We start from the raw sequence: 24765 nt of genomic DNA, 5'->3' as shown, positions 1-24765 counted from the left end.
GCCTGGGCGCTGCCAGGGCTCGGCTCCTGCGGCGGGATCATGGTCTGGATGGTGGCACGGGGTGGTGTGCGGGGGGCCTTCGTGCGGACAGGGACTGACGGAACAGCGCCGGGCCGTTGCCTCCCGCGCCACCGCAGCATCGAAGCCCGCTCAGCCGCAGTCTCTCGCTGTCCTCGCATCAAGCGCGGGGGGCGGGCGGGTGGCGAGCGGGAGGAGAGAGCGTGACTGGGAGGGGATCGGGCAAGGAAGGGAAACGCGGCTTGTGTGAAGGAGTACAGAGGTGGGAACACGAAAGGGTGGGGGCAAGGAGGGAGGTGAGGCGCGAGGCGCAGTGGGGAGACGGACACGGTGGCGGCAGCGGATCTTTCCGGTGTGCAAAATATCGAAGTTACTTGGAGCTCGCCTTTGGCGTAGGGAACGCGCCATGGGGCAGCCAACCCCTTGCTCTTTGGGGCATGGAATCGGCACGAAGGCGTGGGGGGGGGAGGGGGGAGCGAGTCAACCTTTATTCAGTCCGAGAGGCTTTGGGGTGCGGTAGACACACAAGACGGGGAGACGGCCGAGAAGAAAGCAAACGGGTAAGAGGTTTTCAAGCCACGGCGTTATTGGGCTCTGTGGGCCAGCATCGGGCAGGAGAGAAGACGGCGATCAGCAGGATCCCGTAGCCCCAGGGTTCCCTCCCTGTTTGGATTTGAGACCGGTGGGAGCGGGGGCTTCCAGCCAACCTGTTTTTAGCACAAGCTTAGGTTCCCATAGAAACTGCGCCCAGGCGCTTGCAAAAGTCTCAACGCCTCCATGCGCGCGCTCTCACTCCCCCCTATGACATCACGGCTCATTACCCGGGAAACGCCAATGACATCAGCAGACGAAAAGGAATGTGGATCTTGGGAGTTGCTACGCGTGTCGCGCGAGTAAAGGTTAAGGCAATCTCGAGGGGGAAAGATTGTGCGACGTGTACATAATAAAAGCGGCTTCCAAGTCCAAAATATGTTTGCAGTAGACATTCAAATGGCCAGAACGGAGCCCATCATCGGCAGACTGTCCCTCATTGCTGAAGATATAACGCAGCACGACTTCTGTTATAATGAAACTACATACCCCTACTCAAAATTACAGGACGTCTTCCCATTATCGACTGCACCAAATGTATTTGTTGGAATGGGCCGAGTTCAGTAGAAAAAAAACACTAATTTTGTGACATTTGTGTATGGGATGGGTTCTTTTACCATAGTATACATTATATTTAAATACAGCATATTGGCAAAACAATCTAGAAACCCTTCAACTGATTTTAAAAGTAAATAAGAAAATAATTCAACGTTCAGCAGTTGTGCTCAACACCTCAGTTCATTTCTCATAGTATTGTGTCCTATCCTTACAACAGCATTGCAGTTTTTCAGCCCAAAAGTTGCCAAGTCATTTTTAAAAATAAGGTATTTTTCACACTCACCTTCCTTGTTTATATTCTATCCCACCTCTCTTCGACAGAAGAACTCAGGGTAACACACAAGAGTTTCCAGGTGGTCTCCCAGGCCAGTCTCCAACATTCCTAGCTATAGCATATAAGCTTCAGTCCATAATTATTCTCCTTGTCGAGAATAAGACAGAAAAAGCTCCTGGACTTAACCTCTATTGAATGCCCCTTCAGCAGACTCCCCACTTAATACTACTCTAGCTTCCTAACCAACAGCTCACTTAGTAGCAAGCTCATTCTCAGCACAGAGGAAATCATATATCCCATTTAGATATAAATCCTTTGCAGTTTCCATGAGCAGGAAATGTGACTCTGATTTTAGGGCAACATTACTGTTTCCAAAAGCACTTGTGTTTTAACAAACATCAGTTATTGTACCAAAAGCATTCTGGTTAAAAATAACTGAGGCCTGCATTAAACCAAGCACTGCAATTGCCTGTAGCTAAGCAAGGAAGGAATCAAGCAGATTAATCTTATGCTTGTTTACTAAAAAGCAAGTTTCACCGATTTCAGTTGCAGGCTTTTTTTCTTCTGTACAAAAAACTGCAATACCCCTGAGATGTGTTTGCTATATATTAAAAAAAAAAAACTTATGACCCTTGAGCATTCAAATTGCTCAACAGTGTCTATTTTTGAACACATTTGTTCAAAAGTAATTGCTAACTGCATAGTGATATTTGTTTTTTATTGTTCTAATTTAACTAGTATTTGTTTTTCAGTGTCTACAACTTGATTCAATTAGCATAAAGTCAATGAACTTGTCTATATGAAGTAATACTAATTCAGGGGATAATTGTCAACACACATGAAGCCACAGTCTGATCTTTTGCATCTTTACTCAGAAGTAAGTCCTAATGAGTTCAGTGAGCCTTAACTTCAGGTAATGTGCAACGGACTAAAGCCAGAACTCCTTATGTTAAAACAATACCAAAAATGCAGAACCTGTGTGTACATTTCACCCTCCTCTAGAGACCATACCTCAGTAGAAAGAGTTCACCTTAGGAACAAAGCTCATTCTTTGCATTTCTCTCTCCACCCTCCCCACACCACAGTGAAGCAGCTAAACAAAATGAACAGAGGCTGTTTCAACTGAATGAAACTAAAAAACAATTTAGGGGATATTTTTCAAGTAGCAGCAGTATATTTACTTGAACATCATTAAGTACAAAGTTAAAATTCTACATATATTTTACTTGAAGCTCTGTGGGTGGATTTGATTCCTGTGATATGCAAGGGTCAAAGACAGTTGGTGGTTCCTGTTAGCTTTAGATTGTACTGTATTTTCACTTAGTCTCTCAGACCTATAAACTGAAAACATTGCAGCTGCTTCCTCTTTAGGCTTTTACACAACCACTCACATCAGCTTTTCTGTTGTAGCCCCTGCAGGTTCCTCTCAAAATTGTGCTTCTGTTCCATGAACATAACCGCAATGTTTTGAACAATCTGGCCTGGGAAAATGCAATACTCCCTACTCCCAAATGCAGTTCACCACTAGTGTGACTTGCAAACAAATCAGAATCACTTCTTGTTACAGGAGATGAGACCCAGATACCTGCATACTTGGAAAACCATTTTTGAGGAAGCCATGTTATTTTCTTTTCCTAAACTGGAATTCATATTTAGTTAGACTTTTCCTTTAAAGAAAAGAACAGGGGAGTATGCATTAACAAGAAGATACCTTCCCAATTTATTATGTGCAAATAAAATATGGCTCCATGGTTATGCTCAAAGGAACATCAGATGCAGCTGGAGCATATTTTGACCATATAGAAAGGCCCTGTACTTGCAGTCTGTGGACTCATTGAAAGCCACATGAAAGGCTTTCCAAGACTATCAAGGGATTTATCTACACTAACCATCATAGATGTTGGCTAGGGTTGTTGTGAAAGAGAAACTCAAGTATCTAGTACACCGCTCTGGGCTCCTTGGAGGAAGAGCGGGATATAAATGTAATTAATAATAATAATAATAATAATAATAATATACATCTTATCAGGAAGCATAGCAAGGAGGGATCAGATGTACCACAAGTGCACAAGTTCTTGGGCAGGTGAGAGTTTCGCCAAGTGGCATTCAACAGGTGTTGGTTGTTGCTCCATGCCCAGTAGGATTGATCAAACACAAGACTTCTCATTCTAACAGAAGCTTTAAGAATGTGACAATAATTCTTGAGCAAGTGGCCAACCCTTTTTCTTTAAGTGCTTACGGAGTTATAACAGACTTTGTTAGCTGTCCCATAACAAGTTCTCTGGGCGGCTCACAACACAACATATTAAATCATAACAGACCAAAAGGGGAAAATGAAAATACAAGAAAATTTAAAAACTTTAGCACACAGTTGAAAATCAAATATAAAATCAAAATTAGAAAGGCCTGAGTGAACAAAAAGCTATGTACCTGGGTCTAAAAGAACAAAGTGACGAAGCCAGGTGAACTTCACGGGGGAGACTATTCCATAAACAGGGTGCAACCACTGAGAAGGCTCTCTCCCTAGTAGCCACCCACCTCACCTCATTTGGCAGAGGCACTCTGAGGAGAGCCTCCAAAGATCTCAAGGCCTGGGTTGGGACATATGGGTCAAGGTGCTCTCTCAGGTAACCTTATCGAGTTAGTCAACTTCCTAGTAAAGGCTCAGATACACTTTGGCAACTCCCAAACCTCACTAGCTTTTAACCTTTTCCATTAACACTGCAGGGGCACTCATAGATCTACAGCAATCACATCTCATAGATATGAGACAACTCTAACCCCCTCCTCTAAAAACTGAAGATACCAGGGAATTTCTAGCAAACACGAAAGGTGTATTTCCAGGCTAGATAATTTGGCTTTCCCAATAGGTTTAGACCAGGCACTCCCATCTCACCTCCTAGAACACCAGGAGGGATCAGTCGGCAGCACTGAACGCTGAACTACACATTACACGGGCAAATCTGACAGCTTAAGACATTTGTTCACCCAAGCTTTTTAACTTGAATTGTGGTTTTAGATGGTTTTAATGTTTTATAATGTTGTAAACCACCCAGAGATCTATATTGGGGATGGTGTACAAACGTAACACAAACAGGTTTCCCAGTCACATATTTGCTTCTCAGAACGTGAGGGTAGGGCTTTTCAAGGGGAGAATCAGTAGACAAGGGGACAGGATGCTTAATGCACCCCCAATTTGCAGATTCAGTCAGATTTATCTCTGGTCTCCGAGTTGGTTGAGGGGAGAAGGAAAAAGCTGGGAAAAGAAAGGTTAAGCACCCCACATTTCTAATTCTCCTCCACACATGCTGACAAAGTGTTGAAACCCTTGGGCTTCCCTCATAAAATCTAGTTTTGCTCTATGGGTCACATCCTGCCCTACAATTGCTTTTCTGAGCATACATATTACCCACAATCCTCAAACAAAGTTCAATAAAAAGGCAGACTTTTACCAAGACACTAAAGCTAGTTTTATTTCCATTCAGGTATTGTGTACCAAGCCAATCCAACCTCATATGTTCAACCTCTAATAAAACTTCAAAATATATTGCTTGGTATCTCATGTCTAAAAGCAACAGCAAGCAGGATTAACTGCTTAACAACAAAACCCTATTTAGAGATCATAATTATGAATCTCCCAGCATTGGTATCCTGCCTCCTCTTAACACAGTAATAACAACACTGGCAGCACATATAGGAGTAGAAATATTTTATTACAAGTTTTCCAATACAGGCTCAGTGACTGCTGGCTGAGGCTTCCATTACAAGTGGTAGGCAGAGCCTCATGCTGCTTTACTAAGGAAGATACTCTTGCACTACAGACCCTCAATAATGTCTTCGTGAGAAAGAAACTATTTCCTTCATCACCACCTGAATTCGTTTTTTTAAAAAAGCCACAGTGAAGAAGAGAAAATCCAAATTCCAAAGCTTTCCTTTTATTTATAAAACCCCCACACACATTTTATAAAGCCATAGACTTGCTACCAGCCATTATTCGCATTGATTGACTAGAAGGTGTGTGCAATAACTGTTTCTGCATCAACCCAGAGTGCCAATTGGTGGGAAGTTCCATGATGCAGCAGGAGATGCTTCCAATTCTTAGATGCCAATAAGTATAAAGGTCTTTGAAGGGAATGGCAGTTCCAGGACTTGAGACGTTGATTGATGGAAATATTTGAAGGGGTAGAGGGGGAAAATCTCCAGATTCCAAAATGCAGATTGGCCGGAAAGTCCACAGGATGGTGCCAGGAGGAAGTGACTGTTACGTGCGGGCATTGCGCTCTGTCTCCGCCAGACACTCTCTTACCAGCGCCCGGGCATGAATAATCCCTGTGAAGGAAAGGCACAAGACTAAGATACACCAGTCAAGCAGTTTTACAATGCCATCCCAGCTGGCCCCTGCTTGCCAAAGTTCACACTTGCGGTGTCTCACACACATGCTAAAAAGATACTTCTGTGTCTCACCACACGTACATGCATTTACTCCACTTAAGTACTGCCCACATACAAAAAAAAAATGATTTGAATGAAGCTGCCTTTGACAGGGTACAGTGGGGATTTGTGTGTTTTCATAATGCAAGTAGGTAAAAAAAGCACTTGCAAGGTACAACAAGAGACAGCTAGCCAACACATTTACAGAAGTAGGTCAGAAATTCATTGACAGTAAGCAGTTATACCCATTGGGTATATAAACTCTAATCCAGCAGGTTCTACTTGTTCCTAATGTGTTGCAGCTATCTGTACTTCATAGTGTAGTAGTGCAGGGTTGGGCAGTTATGTAGGAAGTTCTGATTTTAGGGTTAGGGAGGCACTTCTCTTTGTTCCCTCCCAGTCAGGATAGAAGTTAGTTTAAGCCTTCTGTTAGGGACAGAAGAGAAATCAGAGGGAAGAAACTGATAGGAGGAGTCAATGGGATAACAGTGCAAGCACTGTGTAGGTAACTGGTTAACTGGCAACAAGAGAAACATCACCACCATAACAGAGCAGCATTCTATAAAAGATCAGGTGTGCAATGCCGGACTGGCAAAATGTCATATCTAGTAGGGATGTGCATGAACCGGTTCGGAGGCCATGTTGGAGGCCTCCGAACCGGTTCAGAACCGGACCGGTCTGGCACTGGGGGGGGTCTACCTTTAAGGGCGGGGGGGTAGAACTTACCCCTCCTGCCACTCTTCCCCCTCCGGCGCTGCAGTTTAAATCGAAGTTTTTGGGGCGGCAGCGTTCCTCCCTACCGCCCCTGCCCCTGTCGTTGCCAGGAAGTCTCAGTAACAGGAGGACGCATGCGTGCGTTGCGCGCCTGGCACCACCGTGCGCACATGCATGCTCCTGTTACTGAGACTTCCTGGCAACGACGGGGGCAGGGGTGGCAGGGAGGAACGCTGCCACCCCAAAAACTTCGATTTAAACTGCAGCGCCGGAGGGGAAAGAGCGGTGGGAGGGGTAAGTTCTACCCCTCCACCCTTAAGGTAGACCCCCCCTCAGTGCCAGACCGCGCCGCGCGGTTCCGTGCACATCCCTAATATCTAGCACATTTGAGGAGGCTTAAACCACCACTAAATCACATTTAGGATATCAGCAACTAGCACCCTATGAGTAGAAAATATCCATCTCTTAACAAAGCTTCCTACCTCGTTTCAGCCGCTCCATGGCGCTCTTGCTACCTGCATAGGTAGGTCGGATCTCCTTGCCCATTTCCTCAATGACAGAAAGCAGGTCTGTGTATGTACTCTGGGAACCTTGGGCACCTGGTGGCTTCATAGCCTGTAAGGTCAAGACCAGAAAAAAAGTTTACTATACTATTCTCCCATTATTCTCACCAACTAGTAAGGTCCTTCATCAGTCCCAGAAAAGAAACTCACCTGCACGTAGCCCATTGATGGGGGCCCAAAATCGTTGAAGAGAGGTCGGAAGGGGGCAGAAGTTCCAGGAACAGATCCAGATGGAGATGGGACGCTCGTGGCTGAAAGTAACAGAAGAGATGGGATTTTAGACAAGAGAATATCCCGCATTCTCTGCTATACCGCACACACAGTGCTCATGAAGCTCTTCTGAAGAGTAATACTATCCTTTCCCCTGCCTTCCTGGTCTGGCTGAGGCTACTGTCAACTGAGGGCGTAGCTGGTCACCTTATTTCCATCAAAGAACTTGAGGGAGTGTTTATGGGGCTTCCAGGCAATCATCCACCCAGGAGGTACTGAAGCTAAACAAAGCTGGTTCACACACTTACCTGGACAGTGATCCTCTTCATGTGGTGAAGGAATGGGTATATAATGCCATGCCTGAGACAGGAACCCCACATGAAGGCCATGTATGTGCAATCTCTTCTCTTGAGGGGGGTAGAATCACATATGTGGGCCTCTGAGCACATGGTCCTCCATGTAGAATATTGCCTCACACATCACTTTAGATATATGGCAGCAGGAGGATCATGTCCACCCACACCTCCACTACTCAAAGTGAACTGCCAGAAGATTAAGAGTGCGAACCAGCCTATAGGTACTGATGGATCATGACCTAGATTTAGGCAGAACCCAGACCAAGTATCTTTAATTGCATATGGAGTAAAATCCTACAAATATCATCTCAAGAATAAGTACAGATATGTTAAAAATTGAAGTATTCCATGAGTCTTATCTTTAAGGTAGACTTTGACAAATGCAGGACATGTTGCAGTTCTAAAATCAGTTTTACAGAGAGGTCTAGAAGAGCCTCCTATCCTTAAAGTGTTAAGGTGGTTGATTTTCCTTCCACCAGAACATCAGGAATGGCTGATTAGGGAAATTGGAGTGTCTAGAATGTTTGATTCTTTAATCTATGTTTTCTCTCAAGATATTGCCTTACAAACACCACAGAATTACATAAACGTAAGACTGGGGGGTTGTTTTTAATCTAACCAATTAATTCATCCATATATACACACAAATTTGAAAGATTTATTAGTTATTCCTAGTTATTCCATGTTCTGGTGTTAAATACGAATGCAACTCAAGAATGTCTTATTGATTGACTCACTTTTGCCGATCTTGCAGCATAACAGTTGCTCACACACATTGTGTTTTACTAACTCAGTTTCCTTTGTAAAGCCTGAATTAAGAGCCATCCATCCAATCTGCCTCTCACTTCAGTATGCCAACTTGTCTCTCACTTTAGATTCTAATGTTATATCTACAGGGTGTAATCTTGCTTCACCCAGTTTCCCCTGAAAATGTCAACATGCTTTTTAGAAGACCAAGAGCAGAATGAACAATAAAAATGAGTACACACCACTTCCCCTGGGCTCTTTCAGTCGACCACAGAAGCTTGTGGTTATGCCTTAGCTTCCTGCAGCCCAACGTATAAAACAGAAGTTCTCTCTTGAAGACAGGGAGACGAAAGAACAGCCATCTCCATAGGCTTGCAGGAGGCAAGCCTGCCACTGTCCTCCATTAATCTTAACCTAGCCATTAGTGTTGTTGTCACCTTCATCTTGCATTTCTCATTCGATCCATGTAAGCTCTAGCCTATAGAAGTAGACTATCATTCCAACATTTCATTAATGGTGCATATGTATTGTTAATAATAACACACATGCACATGTTACTTGTCACTGCCTAAATCAGGTTAGGAAATACTAGAGCTATTTTACTAAGGGCATGTTTCTAAAAACAGAAAGCCTGAAAACACTGAGCCCTTAATTGAGAAAATTCCTCTTTTCAGATTTTTTTACAAGCAGAAAGGGACTTACAGCAGAAATAAAAGTCTAAGCATGCAGTTTGTGAAGCATCTGGAGTTAATTTGCGGGAGGTGGAGAGTGAGAGCAAGTCAATTATTTAGACTTGAGAGGTCCAGAAAGAGGAACAGCAACTACTTAATTAAAAAACAGATTGGGCCATTATAAAGATATGTTGGCTAACCTTGTTTATTACTGCACTGCATAGCCCAACCCACATTTAGCTGTGTGTTTGTGCTTGTTCAATAGCTGCATTTATGGTTATCACAAGCAAAGCAATAAAAACCACAAACAAAATTACAGAAGCTACCTTCTGTAACTTCTTCTTATAATTACACAGTTAAGAGGCTGGCCAGTATTCAGACTAAGTACTCATAGTAGCTTCACAGAAATTAAAGCAACAAGTTGTAGTTTAGCCTGGATGTTGGCTATGTACTGCTCTTGGCAACTCAGAATTGTTAGTCATCAGAAAACATTAGCTTCACTTCAAGATAAGCATTTTGTATTAATAATGGAAAGGGAGGCAAAAAGCCAGTAAGAGATGATACCTGCTTACATCAGGTATACAAGCAGTTATTTGCCTATGACAAGTAAGAATTAGCAACCATGAAGGAAGCATTTGTAACCTGGAAGAGAGTTGGTCTTGTTTCCTTTTAGGCTGTCATGGATATGTAACCCAGTAAAGTTGTGCATAGGCTAATTTTTTTGTATGATGCTGCTTTTATACGTCAGACTGATTTCCCACAGTACTGTCTACTCTGGCTAGCAGCAATTCTCCATAGTCTTAGGCACATATCTTTGCCAGTCCTAGCAGTCATATGGCTAGCAATACCAGGGATTTAACCTGTAACCTTCTAAATGCAAAGTATACATTGAATCACAGAGGTATGGCCTTTGCTCATTTTTTTGGTAATGTCTACAGACTTGTATGTAAGGATATTATATAGATATAGAATCAAAAGGCCAAGATGAAATGATCCCAGCCTTCTGCCATAAGGCATAATCACACGCACCAACCCCAATAGTCGTCAAATCTACATTACTCAGACAGGTGTGTGCCAAAAAAGGGGGAGGTGCGCTAAAGCAAGATGCTTGCAGAGCAAGTAACTCCAGAAATCTCTTGTATGCAGGCCAAGACACATACATACAGGAGGGAAGCAAGAACACAGAGTTTAAAAACTAGTTCACTTGGGAAAGTTTTATTTCAGTTCCCAAATATGGTAGTCAGTAAGGCACCAAACAAACCGCAGCAAGGCCTTCCAGGACAGCCAGTAATGGCAGATGGGGGAAGGCAATGGGGGTGGATGGGGGACAACACAGCACTGCTACCAGAAATTCAATTACCATTTCTGGGATCCAAACATTTCAGGTACACATAATTGCTGTTCATAGGCACAAGATGTTTTTCTGGTGCATTGCAATAGGATACTTTACTCAAGGGAAAACATAGAAGTTACAGGAAGGCTGGCTGACCCATTTTTCTCTGTCACCATTCCTAGATTTTCTGGCAACTTTTCCTGCTTGCTAATTCAACAAAAGTCATCTGACACAAGCTGCAATCCTAAGCACATTTACTTGGGAATAAGTCCAACTGAACACAATGGGGTTCACTTCTGGGTAAACATGCACACTGTAAATTCACTTCATTGGCTTGAGCACTCTCGCTCTATACCCCTTTCCACCCTACTCGACTATCCTACAAGTTCAGCTTTCACATTTCTTTCAGGGCTCCTGTGACTTTATGTTCCCATGCTTTATGTTCCAGCACAATAGACATACAACGATGGAAGAGCCTCATTTGCACGGTTAGCACATCTGCGCTAATTTGGATTTCAGACTTTATATATAACCTTAATACATGGATGCACATACAGTATCTTTATTACACTGTATGCGTCTTGGTCTACCTTTGCTGTTCCTTTGTGATGGGAAAAACCGGCATTTACCAAGGCTCTGCATTGTCAAGAAGGCCCAGGAGCCCTACCGGGGGGAAAAGAAGTGTGGCAACCCTGCAGCGCCGGCCTTGGGCCAGACGTCGCCGCCACTACTGCCGCCCCCGCCCTCGTCCAGCTGCCTCCGCCCCACGCTTCTTGCCCTCAAACCGCTGCTCTGCCTGGCCAAAGCAAGGTCGGGGGAAGCCAACCACCCAGCCAAAGAGAAGGAACGGACGGACGGAGGCTCTTACCGACCGGCGGGGCTCCGGGGGCGGGGCTGGCGCTACTGCTGCTGGTGCCGGCGGCTCCGGAGCTGGTGGGGGCAGGCGCGATGGGCTTGTAGGACATCCCCGACTCCGCGCTCTCTGGTGCTGGCTGGCCCGCGATTGGCTCGCTGCTCCGGCTTTGGTCGCCGCTGCCGCTCCTCCGATTGGCGAGAAGGGTCCCACGAGCACTCCCCTGGCTGGCCGACTTCTTTTCTCCGCCTGCCCCGATTGGTGGGAGACCTCGTAGTCCCACCTCCCAATTGGCTGCGTCCGTCTCCTCCCTTCCTCTCCTTTCCTGCCCCGGCTTGGTCCCCGGCAAGTGAGAGCTCCTCCTCGCGCCCAACCAGGCGCGCGCACTTCACAGCCCAGTCCCTCGAGCGTGCGTCTCTGCCTTCCTCGCGCCCACAATGCCAGGGGACTGACCCTGGGAGAACGAGCACGCGCGCCTCCTACCCCTTCAAACTCCTCTTCTCCTCGCGCTCACTCCACTCCGAGCAGAGCCCCGCGAGCGGCCGCTGCGGATGACGCCTTCGTCCCGCGCCTACGTGTCCCGCTCCCTCCCCCTGTGACCTCACCGCGTAGCACAACACCCTTCTCTGTCTGTTTCCATAGCGATGAGAGAGCCTTACTGTGGCCTAGTCGTAGCTCCTCTTGTTCTTACATAGCTAGTGTCGTCTGATCTGTATAAAAAGTCTTTCAGGGCCGCTGGTTGTGGCACAGTCCGGTTTAGGTTTCAGTGCTTTGCGCAGAGCGAGAGACAGGGACATCCTCTCTGCTGACTCCCCATCCTACCGCCTTGGGTCAGCATGGGCCTGTCAAATCACTTCGTAGAATGGGTTCCTCTTCCTTTAAGGGTTTTGAGGATAAGTTCTATGGGCCTGATACTTTTCCTGTTTGGGGGTGGGGGTGGGAGCTCCATTGTCGACTCCTGCCTAGCACGTTAGAATCTTAGGCTTTCACAAATAACACTGTAAATTAGTTTTTGCATTTCCTGTGCCTGGAATTCAGATTTAAAATCTACAATAGGTAGAATAAATATAAATCAGCATTCTTCAACTTGTCTTTACTCATGAGTGTTCCTAAATGACATGTTTGGGAATAAAAGGTATTCTTAGCAAGCATAACTTGTGGAATACCTTTATGTGGCGACCATTGGTCAGCTGCTCTGTTGTTTCCATGTCGAGAACATTTATGCAAGAACAAGAGTAGGAAGAGGAAAGTCTCTCAAAGCTGGATGTGAGAACTCCTCTCACCCTGCAGCAATTCCATATGATCTAAGATTCCCTTGCAATGTCACAAGAAGCTCTTGACACTCGGTTCTCTCCCCACACTGTAACCAGACTAAGCAAAGATATTGCTGCTCCAAGCAGTTGTGCTACATTACCTGAGAACGTATTCCAGAATCCATTGCATTGTCATAAAGGCTCCTGGGTGCATCTCTCAGATCGCATTGTGTAATGGATATTCATGATATTGCTGGACCAAGCAATCATTTGGGTTGCTCATGGACAATTGGGTCTGCCATGAGAATCCTACCAAACATGCCCACTGTGCAGCTAGTAATCACAAGCAGGAGCCCATCCAGGATCTGTGTGAACTGTGGGAATCAGATGTGTGTTTAATAGATTGGATTAGTTCCAGTTTGTGACTCCTGAGGATGTGGACAAGCTGATTGGAATGGTGCGGCCTATCACCTGTTCTCTTGACCCTTGTCCGACATGGCTTATATTATCTGGCAGGGGAGTTCTTGTAGAAGGCCTGGTAGAGATTATAAATGCGTCTCTGAGGGAAGGTAGGATGCCTCCTTGTCTTAAGGAGGCAATTATTAGACTGCTTCTGAAGAAGCCTACCCTGGATCCCTCGGACTTGAACAACTACAGGCCTGTCTCCAACCTTCCGTGGCTGGGCAAGGTAATTGACAGGGTGGTGAACTCCCAGCTCCAGACAGTCTTGGATGAAATTGATTATCTTGACTCATTTCAAACTGGCTTTCGGGCTGGCTATGGGATGGAGACTGCCTTGGTCAGTCTGATGGATGATATCCAATTGGCAATTGACAGAGGAGGTGTGACTCTGTTGGTCCTTCTGGACCACTCGGCGGCTTTCGATACTATCGACCATAGTATCCTTCTGGAGCGTCTGAGGGGGTTGGGAGTTGGAGGAGCTGCTTTGCGGTGGTTCCGCTCCTACCTCTCGGGCAGGTTCCAGATGGTGTCATAAGAACATAAGAACAGCCCTGCTGGATCAGGCCCAAGGCCCATCTAGTCCAGCATCCTGTTTCGCACAGTGGCCCACCAGATGCCGCTGGAAGCCACAGACAGGAGTTGAGGGCGTGCCCTCTCACCTGCCATTACTCCCCTGCAACTGGTACTCAGAGGCATCCTGCCTTTGAGGCTGGAGGTGGCCCACAGCCCTCCGACTAGTAGCCATTGATAGACCTCTTCTCCATGATGTCATCCAAACCCCTCTTAAAGCCATCCAGGTTGTTGGCTGTCACCACATCCTGTGGCAGAGAATTCCACAAGTGGATCACGCGTTGTGTGAAAAAGTACTTCCGTTTGTTGGTCCTAGACCTCCTGGCAATCAATTTCATGGAGTGACCCCTGGTTCTAGTGTTGTGTGAGAGGGAAAAGAATCTCTCTCTCTCCACTTTCTCCACACCATGCATGATTTTATAGACCTCTATCATATCTCCCCGCAGTCGTCTTTTTTCTAAACTAAAAAGCCCCAGGTGTTGTAGTCTTGCCTCATAAAAAAGGTGCTCTAGGCCCCGATCATCTTAGTTGCCCTCTTCTGTAACTTCTCCAGTTCAACAATGTCCTTTTTAAGATGTGGTGACCAGAATTGTATGCAGTACTCCAAGTGTGGTCACACCATAGTTTTGTATAAGGGTATTATAATGTTAGCCGTTTTATTTTCAATCCCCTTTCTAATGATCCCTAGCATTGAATTTGCCTTTTTCACAGCTGCCGCACATTGAATCGACACTTTCAACAAGCTGTCCACCACAACCCCAAGATCCCTTTCCTGGTCAGTCACCGACAGCTTGGATCCCATCAGCATATACTTGAAGTTGGGGTTTTTTGTCCCAATGTGCATCACTTTGCACTTGCTAACATTGAACCGCATTTGCCATTTTGTCACCCACTCCCCCAGTTTGGAGAGATCCTTTTGGAGATGCTCACAATCCATTTTGTATTTCACTACCCTGAAGAGTTTGGTATCATCTGCAAATTTGGCCACATTGCTGCTTACCCCTGCTTCTAGATCATTTATGAATAAATTGAAAAGCACCGGTCCCAGTACAGATCCCTGGGGAACACCACTTCTTACTTCCCTCCATTGTGAAAACTCTCTATTTATACCTACCCTCTGTTTCCTGTCTTTCAACCAGTTAGCAATCCACACATGTACTTGTCCCCTTATCCCATGACCGCTAAGTTTCTTCAGGAGTCTTTGATGAGGAACTTTGACAAAAGCTTTTTGGAAGTCCAGGTAGACTATGTTAACTGGATCACCTTGATCCACACACTTGTTGACACTCTCAAAGAAGTCCAAAAGGTTGGTGAGGCAAGATTTACCTTTGCGGAAGCCGTGCTGGCTCACTCCCAGCAGGGCCTGTTCTTCTAGGTGCTTTACAATTTTATCCTTGAGGATGCTTTCCATCAATTTGCCTGGAACGGACATTAGGCTAACCGGCCTGTAATTTCCCAGATCACCCCTGGATCCCTTCTTGAAAATCGGTGTTACATTTGCTACTCTCCAGTCCTCTGGTACAGAGCCCGATTTCAGGGATAAGTTACATATTTTAGCAAGGAGGTCGGCAATTTCATATTTGAGTTCTTTGAGGACTCTTGGATGGGTGCCATCCGGCCCTGGTGATTTGTTAGCTTTCAGTTTTTCCAGATAGTTTAGAACATCATCCCTTGTCACTTCTATCTGACTCAGCTCTCTAGCCTCCATCCCTAAAAAGCCTGGTTCAGGAACAGGTATCTGCTGTGAAGACAGACTCAAAGAACTCATTCAGCTTCTCTGCAACCTCCATATCCTCCTTAATAATCCCTTTCACTCCCTCATTGTCTAATGGTCCAACTGCCTCCCTGGCAGGTTTCCTGCTTCTGATGTACTTAAAGAAGTTTTTGTTATTCCCCTTGATACTTTTGGCTAAATGTTCCTCAAACTCTCTTTTTGCCTCCCTTATTGTCACCTTGCATTTCTTTTGCCAGAGTTTGTGTTCCTTTCTGTTCTCTTCGTTTGGACAGGCCTTCCAATTTTGGAAGGAAGTCTTCTTCCCTTTTATGGCTTCCTTGACGGTACCCATTAGCCATTATGGCATCCTCCTGGACTTAGTGGTACCTTTCCTCCTTTTGGGTGTACAGTCTAACTGGGCTTCTAGTATTGTGGTTTTGAGTAAACTCCATGCACTCTGGAGCGAAGTGACTCTCCTGATTTCCCCCCTCAGCTTTCTTTTCACCATACTCCTCATTTTGGAGAAGTTTCCTCTTCTGAAATTCAAAATGTCTGTGTTAGACATCCTTGGTGATTCTCTCCCAGCATGTATGCTGAATTTGAGGCACTGTGGTCACTGTTCCCTAAAGGGTCGATGACACTGACGTCACGCACCAGGTCCTGGGTGTCACTCAGAATTAGATCCAAGGTCGCCTTCTCTCTGGTTGGTTCCATGACCAACTGTTCTAGGGCACAGTCATTTAGCATATCTAGAAATTTGACCTCTTTGTCCTGACTTGAATGTGAATTTACCCTGTCTATGTGTGGGTAATTGAAAACACCCATAATTACAGCCCTGCCTCTCCGTGACGCCTCCCTGATTTCCTCCTGCAACTCCCAGTCACTGTCGGCATTATGATCCGGAGGGCGATAGCACGTCCCCAGTAGCACATTCCCTTTCCGGCCTTGTATAGTCACCCACAGGGTTTCTGTGGAGGACTCCAGTCCACCTAGGTTTTCTAGCTTGTTAGATTCTATCCCTTCTTTAACATACAGTGCTACCCCTCCTCCAAGGCGCCCCTCCCTGTCCTTTCTATAGAGTTTATACCCAGGGATAACAGTGTCCCACTGGTTCTCACTGTTCCACCATGTTTCTGTTATGCCCACTATATCTATTTCTGCGTTAGCAACTCCAGCTCACCCATCTTGGCTCAGAGGCTTCTGGCATTGGCATATAAGCACCTATATGCTGAATCTCTCCCCGGATGTATGCTATTCCTTTGACTCTTTGACCTGCTGGCACAGGCTCCCGTTTGCTCTTTATGCGGTTTTGCTCCATCCCCTTCTGTTTTATCTGAATTCTTTGCAGCCTCCCACTTTAAAGGATGGCTTTTGCCAAACGGGATACTGCCCAGCTCCCATCGGCTGTTCCCCAGGTATCATTTTAAAAGCTGCTCTGCAACCTTTTTGATTTTAAGCGCCAGCAGTCTGGTTCCATCTTGGTTCAAGTGCAGCCTGTCCCTTTTGTACAGGCCTTGCTTGCTCCAAAATGTGTCCCAGTGCCTAACATATCTAAACCCCTCCTCCCGGCACCAACGCCTCATCCACGCATTGAAACCCCTCAGCTCTGCCTGTCTCACTGTACTTGCGTGTGGAACAGATAGCATTTCTAAGAATGCTACCTTGGGGGTCCTGGACTTCAAAATGCTACCTATCAGCCTAAATTTGGCTTCCAGGACCTCCCGACTGCATTTCCCCACATCGTTGGTGCCGACGTGCACCACGACAGCTTTCTCCTCCCCAGCACTGCCTAGGAGCCTGTCTAGACGCTGCGTAATGTCCACAACCTTCGCACCAGGCAGGCAAGTCACCGTGCGGTCAACACGCGGGTCACAAACCCATCTCTCTATCCCTCTAATGATCGAATCACCCACTACAAGGAGGCCCCCACCCCCCAGAGGAGTATCCCCTGTGCAAGAGGATATGGGCTCATCATCCACGGAAGGGGGCCCTTCTAAAGGAGCATTTCCCTCTTCCTCAGACTGATGTCCTCCTTGCCCAAGACCTTTATTCTCCCTGACAGCAGAGGAGCTACCAGCCCTGGAGTGGGATGCCTCTATCACATCCCTGAAGGTCTCGTCCACATGCCTCTCTGTCTCCCTGAGCTTCTCCAGATCCGCCACCTTGGTCTCAAGGGAACGGATTTGTTCCCTGAGAGCCAGGAGCTCCTTGCACCGAGCACACACCCATGACTTCTGCCCATGGGGCAAATAGTCATACATGTGGCACTCTGTGCAATACACTGGGAAGTGCCCCTTCCCCTGCTGACCTTCTGTCTTCATACTGTTTTTGTTGGCTGTTTACAGTATTTAGGGAGCTTATTGTCCATTTATTAGATAGTTTATTAGGATAGGTCTCAGCTGTAATGGTCAACTGTTTAACTGTCCAAACAGCCTTTCCCAAGAATATGAGGGAAACAAGGGAGGGATATGTACTTACGTTCTCTTCTCCACCAGGCTCCTTGTGATCGCAGGGGCTTGTTCAAGGCTCCCCTGCACACTTCCCGCTAAACTCCTGCAAAACTCCTACGTCCTGTTTGCTATCCCTGTTCGCTATGCTCTGTTCACTATGCTCTCGGGCCTTCACCTCATATGTAGAGTAGCCTTCCAACTGTGAGACTGCTGTTTTTCAGAATCTGTGTCCCTTGGAGACTGTTGTTCTTCAGAATCTGAACTCTTGTATGGTGTGCCCCGGGGCTCCATATTGTCTCCAATGTTGTTTAACATCTACATGAAACCGCTGGGAGAGATCATCAGGAGATTTGGTGCAGGGTGCTATCAGTATGCTGATGACACCCAAATCTATTTCTCCATGTCAGCATCATCGGGAGAGGGCATAACCTCCCTAAATGCCTGCCTGGAGTTGGTGATGGGCTGGATGAGGGATAACAAGCTGAGACTGAATCCGGCTAAGACGGAGGCACTCATTGTGTGGGGTCGGAACTTGAGAGATTATTTTGATCTGCCTGTTCTGGATGGGGTCACACTTCCCCAGAAGGAACAGGTACACAGTCTAGGTGTGCTTCTGGATCCGAGCCTCTCCCTGGTGTCCCAGGTTGAGGCGGTGGCCAGAAGTGCCTTCTTTCAGCTTTGGCTGATATGCCAGCTGCATCCGTTTCTTGAGGTGAATGACCTCAAAACAGTGGTACATCTGCTGGTAACCTCCAGACTGGATTACTGTAATGCCCTCTATGTGGGGCTGACCTTGTATGTAGTCCGGAAACTACAGTTGGTCCAGAATGCGGCAGCCAGACTAGTCTCTGGGTCATCTCGGAGAGACCATACAACTCCTGTATTGAAGGAGCTACACAGGCTGCCGATATGTTTCAGGGCAAAATACAAGGTGCTGGTTATAACCCATAAAGCCCTAAACAGTTTGGGCCCTAGGTATTTAAGAGAACACCTTCTTCATCATGAACCCCACTGCCCACTGAGATCTGCTGGAGAGTTCCATCTGCAGCTGCCACCAGCTCGTCTGGTGGCCACTCAGGGACGGGCCTTCTCCGCTGCTGCCCCAAGGCTTTGGAATGTGTTCCCTAGTGAAATAAGAGCCTCCCCATCTCTGACAGCTTTTAAAAAGTCTTTAAACACACATATCTTCACCCAGGCTTTTAATTAATGTTGTTTTAATGGTTTAATGCTGTTTTAAAGTATTATTTAAAACATTTTAAAATGTTGTAATGTCCCCCCACCCCCATTTTTGTCTTAATGAATGTTTTACTTTGTTTCTGTTGTAAACAGCCCAGAGACGTAAGTTTTGGGCGGTATAAAAATGTTTTAATAAATAAATAAATAAAATAATATGGAACAAATCCTTCTCAAAAGCTTTGTGCAGACACACCCTACGTCAAGGATTCTATTCTTGTCCATATCTTTTGACTTCCTTTGACTTTTCAGTTCTGCTTCATGATCATCTTACTTTACACTGCAGCAGCTGAGGATAGCCATATAAATTCACCCCACAGAGGAGAGTGCAAGGCTGAGCTACAACTCACCATGAGTTGAATTGTATAATAGGTGGTGATTTAAGCTTATAAGGCAGTGCCTTTGGGACATGGGGACTAAAAGATATGAATAACCTTGGAATGTACACATAAAACAAAGGACTATTATGTCTGACAGGGTCAAAGCTTAAGCATAGACTCTTGCAGGCCAGCCTGGGGTGAGGGGTGGGTGGGAAATCGCTGTACTTTGGTCAAAAGAAATGTCAAAACTAATATACAGAAAAATATACACGAGTCTATTTTTTTCAAATAACCTGTTGACCTAGATATCCCTATGCCCTTTGACTCTTGATCATGAAGTGCTGCTGACATGGCTGTGGAACTTAGTGAGTGTTCACAGGACTACTTTTAAATAGATTAATGCTTTCTAGGCAGGGAAGTCTCAGAGGATAGTGATGCATGATTGCTCTCCATCCTTGCCAGGACCTCCCCTACGAGTTCCTGTAATCCTACATCCAGTGACAAATATCTTTCCTTTTCAGTGTATTTGAGGCTACAGGGAGTGGTGGCAGGGAGTTCGGTGTCATCAGCATGCACTGTCAGTTCTCTGGCCTTGGCACATGTAGTGCAGATCCTATAGTCTTGGTGCTTTCTCAGCTGTGGTGTCTGGCTATAATGCAGTATTGGATATGGATAATTGACTGAAAGGGAATCTAGAACAACGGTAGTAATGATGTGACTAAGCAGAGTGGAGCAGAACGATACTGTACTCAATATGTGGTCGCATGCTAGTAATTTGAACTCCCATACCTCTTCCCAAGTGGTTTTAATGAAGCACAGTAGCCCCATTCAGATGATCTATCCAGCCTTGTGATCAGGGAAGCACACACCATCACACATAGGACTCTTCCCGCTTCAGACAGTCCCACTGTAAGCATGAGTGGCGGAGCACAAGGGTGATTAACACAGATGGGGGTGGGACTTCCTTCCCTCTTTGCACCGCTGCACATGGCTACAGTGGCACAATTTTAAATGTCTGGGGCTAGTGTCATCTCGGAATCTGTTTCTTAGAATGGAGGAAAGGGAAGATTTGGATGAATTGACTGTTCTTGTGATAGAGATACAAAGAAAGGTATCTCTTTCTTTGGCTTAACCAAAGAGTAACATTTTCTTGCTTGGAGGAGATTCCTTCAAATGCACATTTCAGGAAATGTCTCAAAGGCACCACCTGCAGGGCAAATGGAGAATGACACATGAATAGTTGCAAAATGCAAAATAGAAGTACTCGACTTGATCAACTATTTGAAAGAAGATGTGGCGGAAGCACAGTTAATATGCAGTAGTACGTTCACAAACCTGTTTAGATTAAGATATTTTGCTTGCACTGACTTTTCCTAATGTGTTGTAATTTCAGATTGTAAGCCTATTGGCAGGGAGTGTCTTTATTGTACAGTAATTTTAGTAATTTGCCTGGTAATTTTAGACACTTCACAAATAAAATATGATACATATTCCAGACTGTTGTGGTCCTACATGCCATAAGACATAAAACAAAATAAACAGATAGCTGTAAGTAAGTAATAACAACCCTTCCTTTTTTAGAAGAAGTGAGAAGTACTTGTTGCCAATGGTAGTTTGGGATTCACATTTTCTGTCTGAGAAAAAAGAGAAACACAACTGCTAATTATAAACCAAAGCTATTATAGTTGATTTAAATTGCTTATCACCCAGGGCCTTAAGGTCTCTTTTAGCATGTTTTCTTATTTGAATTTCTGCTTTCGGTTTATGCTCTTATTGACCATGTTGCCAGGGGAACGGAAATGGAAGACAAATCACAGAATGCAGGGGGGAAACGAGAAGTACAGCCATAAATAGGAGGAAGCTGTGCTATCAGCAAGAAGTTAGGTATTGCCCAGCCAAGATTGCAACAGGATCAGACATGGCTTAGGAAGCTCCTGCCCCATGTCAAGTTTCAACACTATTTTCATGGTGCCAAAATTATTTTTCTTTTGAGTTAGAAGACTATTGGGCTAAGTTTACTTATCTACTCTTGACTGCTGCAACAATGGGATGCAATAACAATAAAAAGAACTGCAGGGTTCAGTGTTCCCTCTGACAGGGATTCCCAGATGTTGTTCACTCCAATTCCCAGCATCCCCAGCTGCAATGGTCTTTGGCTGGGGATTATGGGAGTTGTAGTCAACAACATCTGGGAATCCCTGTTAGAGGAAACACTGGTAGGGTGATAGAAATGCTGATGGCACTGGGCCTACTATCTTCACTGTGTTGAGGCACTTTAGACTTTCAGCCCTGAGTCATGGACCACCACTGGAGGGTAGGTTGGAGTCTGAACTGGAAGGGCTCAACAGAGAAGCAGGAAACAAACCAGAAAACAAGCCAGAAGTCAAATCCAAAGCCAAGGGTCAAAGTGAGCTGGAACCTAGGTGGCCAGATTTGGCTTTTTAAAAGCCAAATTCTGGCTTACGGCCCATTTGACCCACGAGTATACCCCTTAGGTTCTGGAAACTCTGAACCAGGGTCAAATAAACCTTGGCTGAGTTCAGACATACAGGATAACTGCAGTTACAGCTGGCCAAGGTAGCAACTGCAGTATGGCCTAATGTGTGAAACCATGGTTACAGGCCAAAAGCTAACTCCATGTTGCCATGGCAAACTGCAATTGGAACCTTTGGTTTTCTTTAAGCTTCGCCGCTGACAACTTTGGTTTTGCCGCCGAAGCGTTAAACCCGACTGCAGACTCAGCTATAATTGTGGTTTTGCGCCCATTTCTAAACCCCGGGAATTTGAGTTTGTGTGCTGCTTTTGGTGTGGGTACCTACTTTGGTGGGTACAGCATCTCATGGATGGCAGAAGCAGTGCTGGCATTGCCGGGCATTTAAAAGGCTTTCAATGCCCTTCCCCTGCCAAGTGCAGGCAGAGTACTCCAAAAATGCACCATCATGCTCCACATACCCACTGAAGATTGTAGCCAATCACGGCCACCCCAGTGGCGCAGTGATGCTTTGCCTGGCCACGGAGCTGGCTGGAATCGGACTGGGAGGCATGAATCAGAGTTAGGAATTGGCCAGGTTCACATGTACATTACAACCACAGTTATAGCTTGCCAAGGTTGTAACCGCAGTACACCCAAACACATGAAACCGTGGTTACGGCCCGAAAGCTAACTCTGTTTTGCCCCCTAACTCCAATTGGGACCATTGGTTTTCTCCAAGCTTCACCACCGACAACTGTGGTGTTGCCACCGATGCATTATGCCCAACTGCAGATACAGCTATAACTGTGGTTCCGTGCCCATTTCCAAACCCCAATCATAGAGGCAGCGGTGCAGACCACCCCCATGGATGTGGCTACTTCATGCTTTCAGCACTTCTCAGCCTCTCGGAAAACTGGCCACGCCGCTCCTGTCAGCTGTGCAGCTATGGAGTTGCCAGCCCAAAGGGACGCCGACACACCACATCACAGACCTGCTAGCCTGTCAAGCCGCACAGTCGCACAAGCCCCATTCCAAATTCATCCCTTGCTCCCCCCAGCCAGCAACCAGTAGGGCGAGGGCATGGGATAACTGGACGGGCACTCAGGGCTTTACTTCCCAAGAAGAGAGCGGCGGTCATGTATGTTCACAAGCACAAACTGTTCAAGTGGCAGCACAAGCAGGGCAGCCTTTCACGGCACCAGGAGGGGGACAAATGTCTGGGGAGGGGGAGCACAAAGGCAGAACCAAGCAGGGAAGCTGGAGCAGCCCCGGTCTACTTTTTACACAGAAAGAGTGGGGAAAGGGGGCCATCCCCCTTCCCCAGGTATGGGTATTTGCTCCCTAAGTCTTGCTCATGAGAAGAACTGTCTGTGGGCTTGTTCATGATCAAAGCCAGTCACCAAGGTCAGTCTTGGGTTAACGGAGATCCTTTTTCAGGGATCCAGCCACCCGTCCCAGGGCTCAATGGCCAGCCATGAGAGTAGAAGGCCCCAGATACCTCATGAGAAGGACCATCAGAGGAGAGAGGAGAGAACTGCCCAGACAAATCTGCTATGATGCCAGATGGCAAAACATCCCCTTCCCGTGCTAGCCGCTCCCTCACGAGAGCATCAGGCCATGGGTGCTCTGAATAGAGCAAGGATGTTTTCTGGGTGGAAGCTCTGGGGAGTGCTACCCCAGAGACCACTTTCCTTGTCTTGGGGACCACAGACAAGCTGCTACAAAACCATGTCCCCTGCCTGCCCACCTGTCCATGTGTACCCTTGAATAACCATCCCACTGTCCTGGAGGAGGCTGGAGAACAGGGGCTCCCCTCTCCCATCAGCCCCTGTGCCTGTAGGTCAGCATATGGCATGAGGACGGCCCTGGAGTTTTGAATAGGCAAAAAGGTCCGTACCAGTGTCTAGCTCTCCATTAACACCATGCACGTGCCTGGGCAAAGGAAAAGTGAGCATCTAGATGGCCTTTGGGTGCATAAAGTCTGCACAAGGGAAGAGAGTTGGGAAGGTTGGGGGGGATCTGTCTATTTTTTACAAATAAGGGTGGGGAAGTGGGAAGTAGGTTGTCTTAGGCACATTTAAACATTTATAGAGTCTTGCAGCATTATAGAGTTCCATCATATAGGTGGAAGCCATATGAGTGCCGGCATTGTGCAGGGGTAGTTGGGAAGTGCCCCCCCAGTCCGTGGTTGAGATGAAACGGGGGTGACTCTATGCTTTCCTGGAATCTATGCTCAGTAGAGAGATTGCTCTGATCCCAAATCTAGGAGCGCACCGCCCCTTCAAGGTAGGCTGCCACCAGTTGAAGACTGATCTCAAGCCACTGACCAGGCTTAGACACTGCTTCAACAACCTAGAACTGTCCGGCTTGGGGCTTACAGGCACTGTACAGCCAGAGTCCACAGAACCCAGCAACAAGATGATAGTATTCTGAAACCAACAAGATAGTATTCTGAAACCAACTCAACAGTAGTGAATGACCTTACAAGGCACATGGAGAAAAGCTTTGCAAGTAACCCTCCAGAGCCTTTTAAATCAGGCTGAAGTCTGTAGTATACAAACTTTATTAAGAAACAGGTTACACACAGAATAAGGAATTGTCGGGAAATAGGGTGAAACTGGAAGTAAGGAAAGGAATACAGGAATTCAAAAGAAAATACAAAAAGCATTTACTAACTAGCACTGAGCTTTACCTTAGGCATGTCCTTGGCTAAGAGAGCATTAATCCCCACATCCATTTGCAAATGAAAAAGGGTGAACACTGGCCAGGCCTTTGCCCTCTAGCTTTAAAGCCATGAGGGAGGGAGGGAGCTGGCTCCTGCTGTGGGTCTCACACCTGTCCATAGTTCAAAGGGTATGCTAATTTTTTTCCCTGTGGGCGGTAAGATGCAAAGTGGCCCTATCTCCTGTGTCAGATAAGATTAGGAAATTGGTGAACTCTTGTTTCAAGATGATGGGAGGTCTGCTTTTGT

The 24765-nt window shown here is 46.2% G+C and overlaps 1 protein-coding gene and 1 long non-coding RNA gene across 4 annotated transcripts; both read right to left on the bottom strand.

The window, feature by feature from the left end:
• Window positions 1-5135: 5135 nt before the first annotated feature.
• CDK2AP2 (cyclin dependent kinase 2 associated protein 2) lies at window positions 5136-11915 on the bottom strand. Of its 3 annotated transcripts, none has more exons than XM_053307743.1 (4): window positions 11335-11915; window positions 7300-7400; window positions 7069-7201; window positions 5136-5770 (listed from the first exon to the last, which is right to left on the bottom strand). In XM_053307743.1, the coding sequence occupies exons 1-4, from the start codon at window positions 11429-11431 to the stop codon at window positions 5703-5705; spliced, it is 399 nt and encodes a 132-aa protein (XP_053163718.1). In that variant the 5' UTR covers window positions 11432-11915; the 3' UTR covers window positions 5136-5702. The 3 variants fall into 3 exon arrangements, with proteins under 3 accessions (XP_053163718.1, XP_053165315.1, XP_053164568.1); XM_053309340.1 differs by having other exon boundaries at window positions 11339-11914; XM_053308593.1 differs by lacking the exon at window positions 11335-11915 and adding an exon at window positions 11057-11195.
• An 8194-nt stretch (window positions 11916-20109) lies between these two features.
• On the bottom strand, window positions 20110-24546 carry LOC128340174 (uncharacterized). The gene is made up of 2 exons (XR_008313503.1): window positions 24487-24546; window positions 20110-20528 (listed from the first exon to the last, which is right to left on the bottom strand). It is a non-coding gene; the product is annotated as an uncharacterized LOC128340174 (long non-coding RNA).
• Between the last annotated feature and the right edge of the window lie 219 nt (window positions 24547-24765).

The sequence above is a fragment of the Hemicordylus capensis genome, chromosome 1 (genome assembly GCF_027244095.1).
Source record: "Hemicordylus capensis ecotype Gifberg chromosome 1, rHemCap1.1.pri, whole genome shotgun sequence".
Lineage (NCBI taxonomy): Eukaryota > Metazoa > Chordata > Lepidosauria > Squamata > Cordylidae > Hemicordylus > Hemicordylus capensis.
This window is presented reverse-complemented; position numbering and strand designations above follow the sequence as displayed.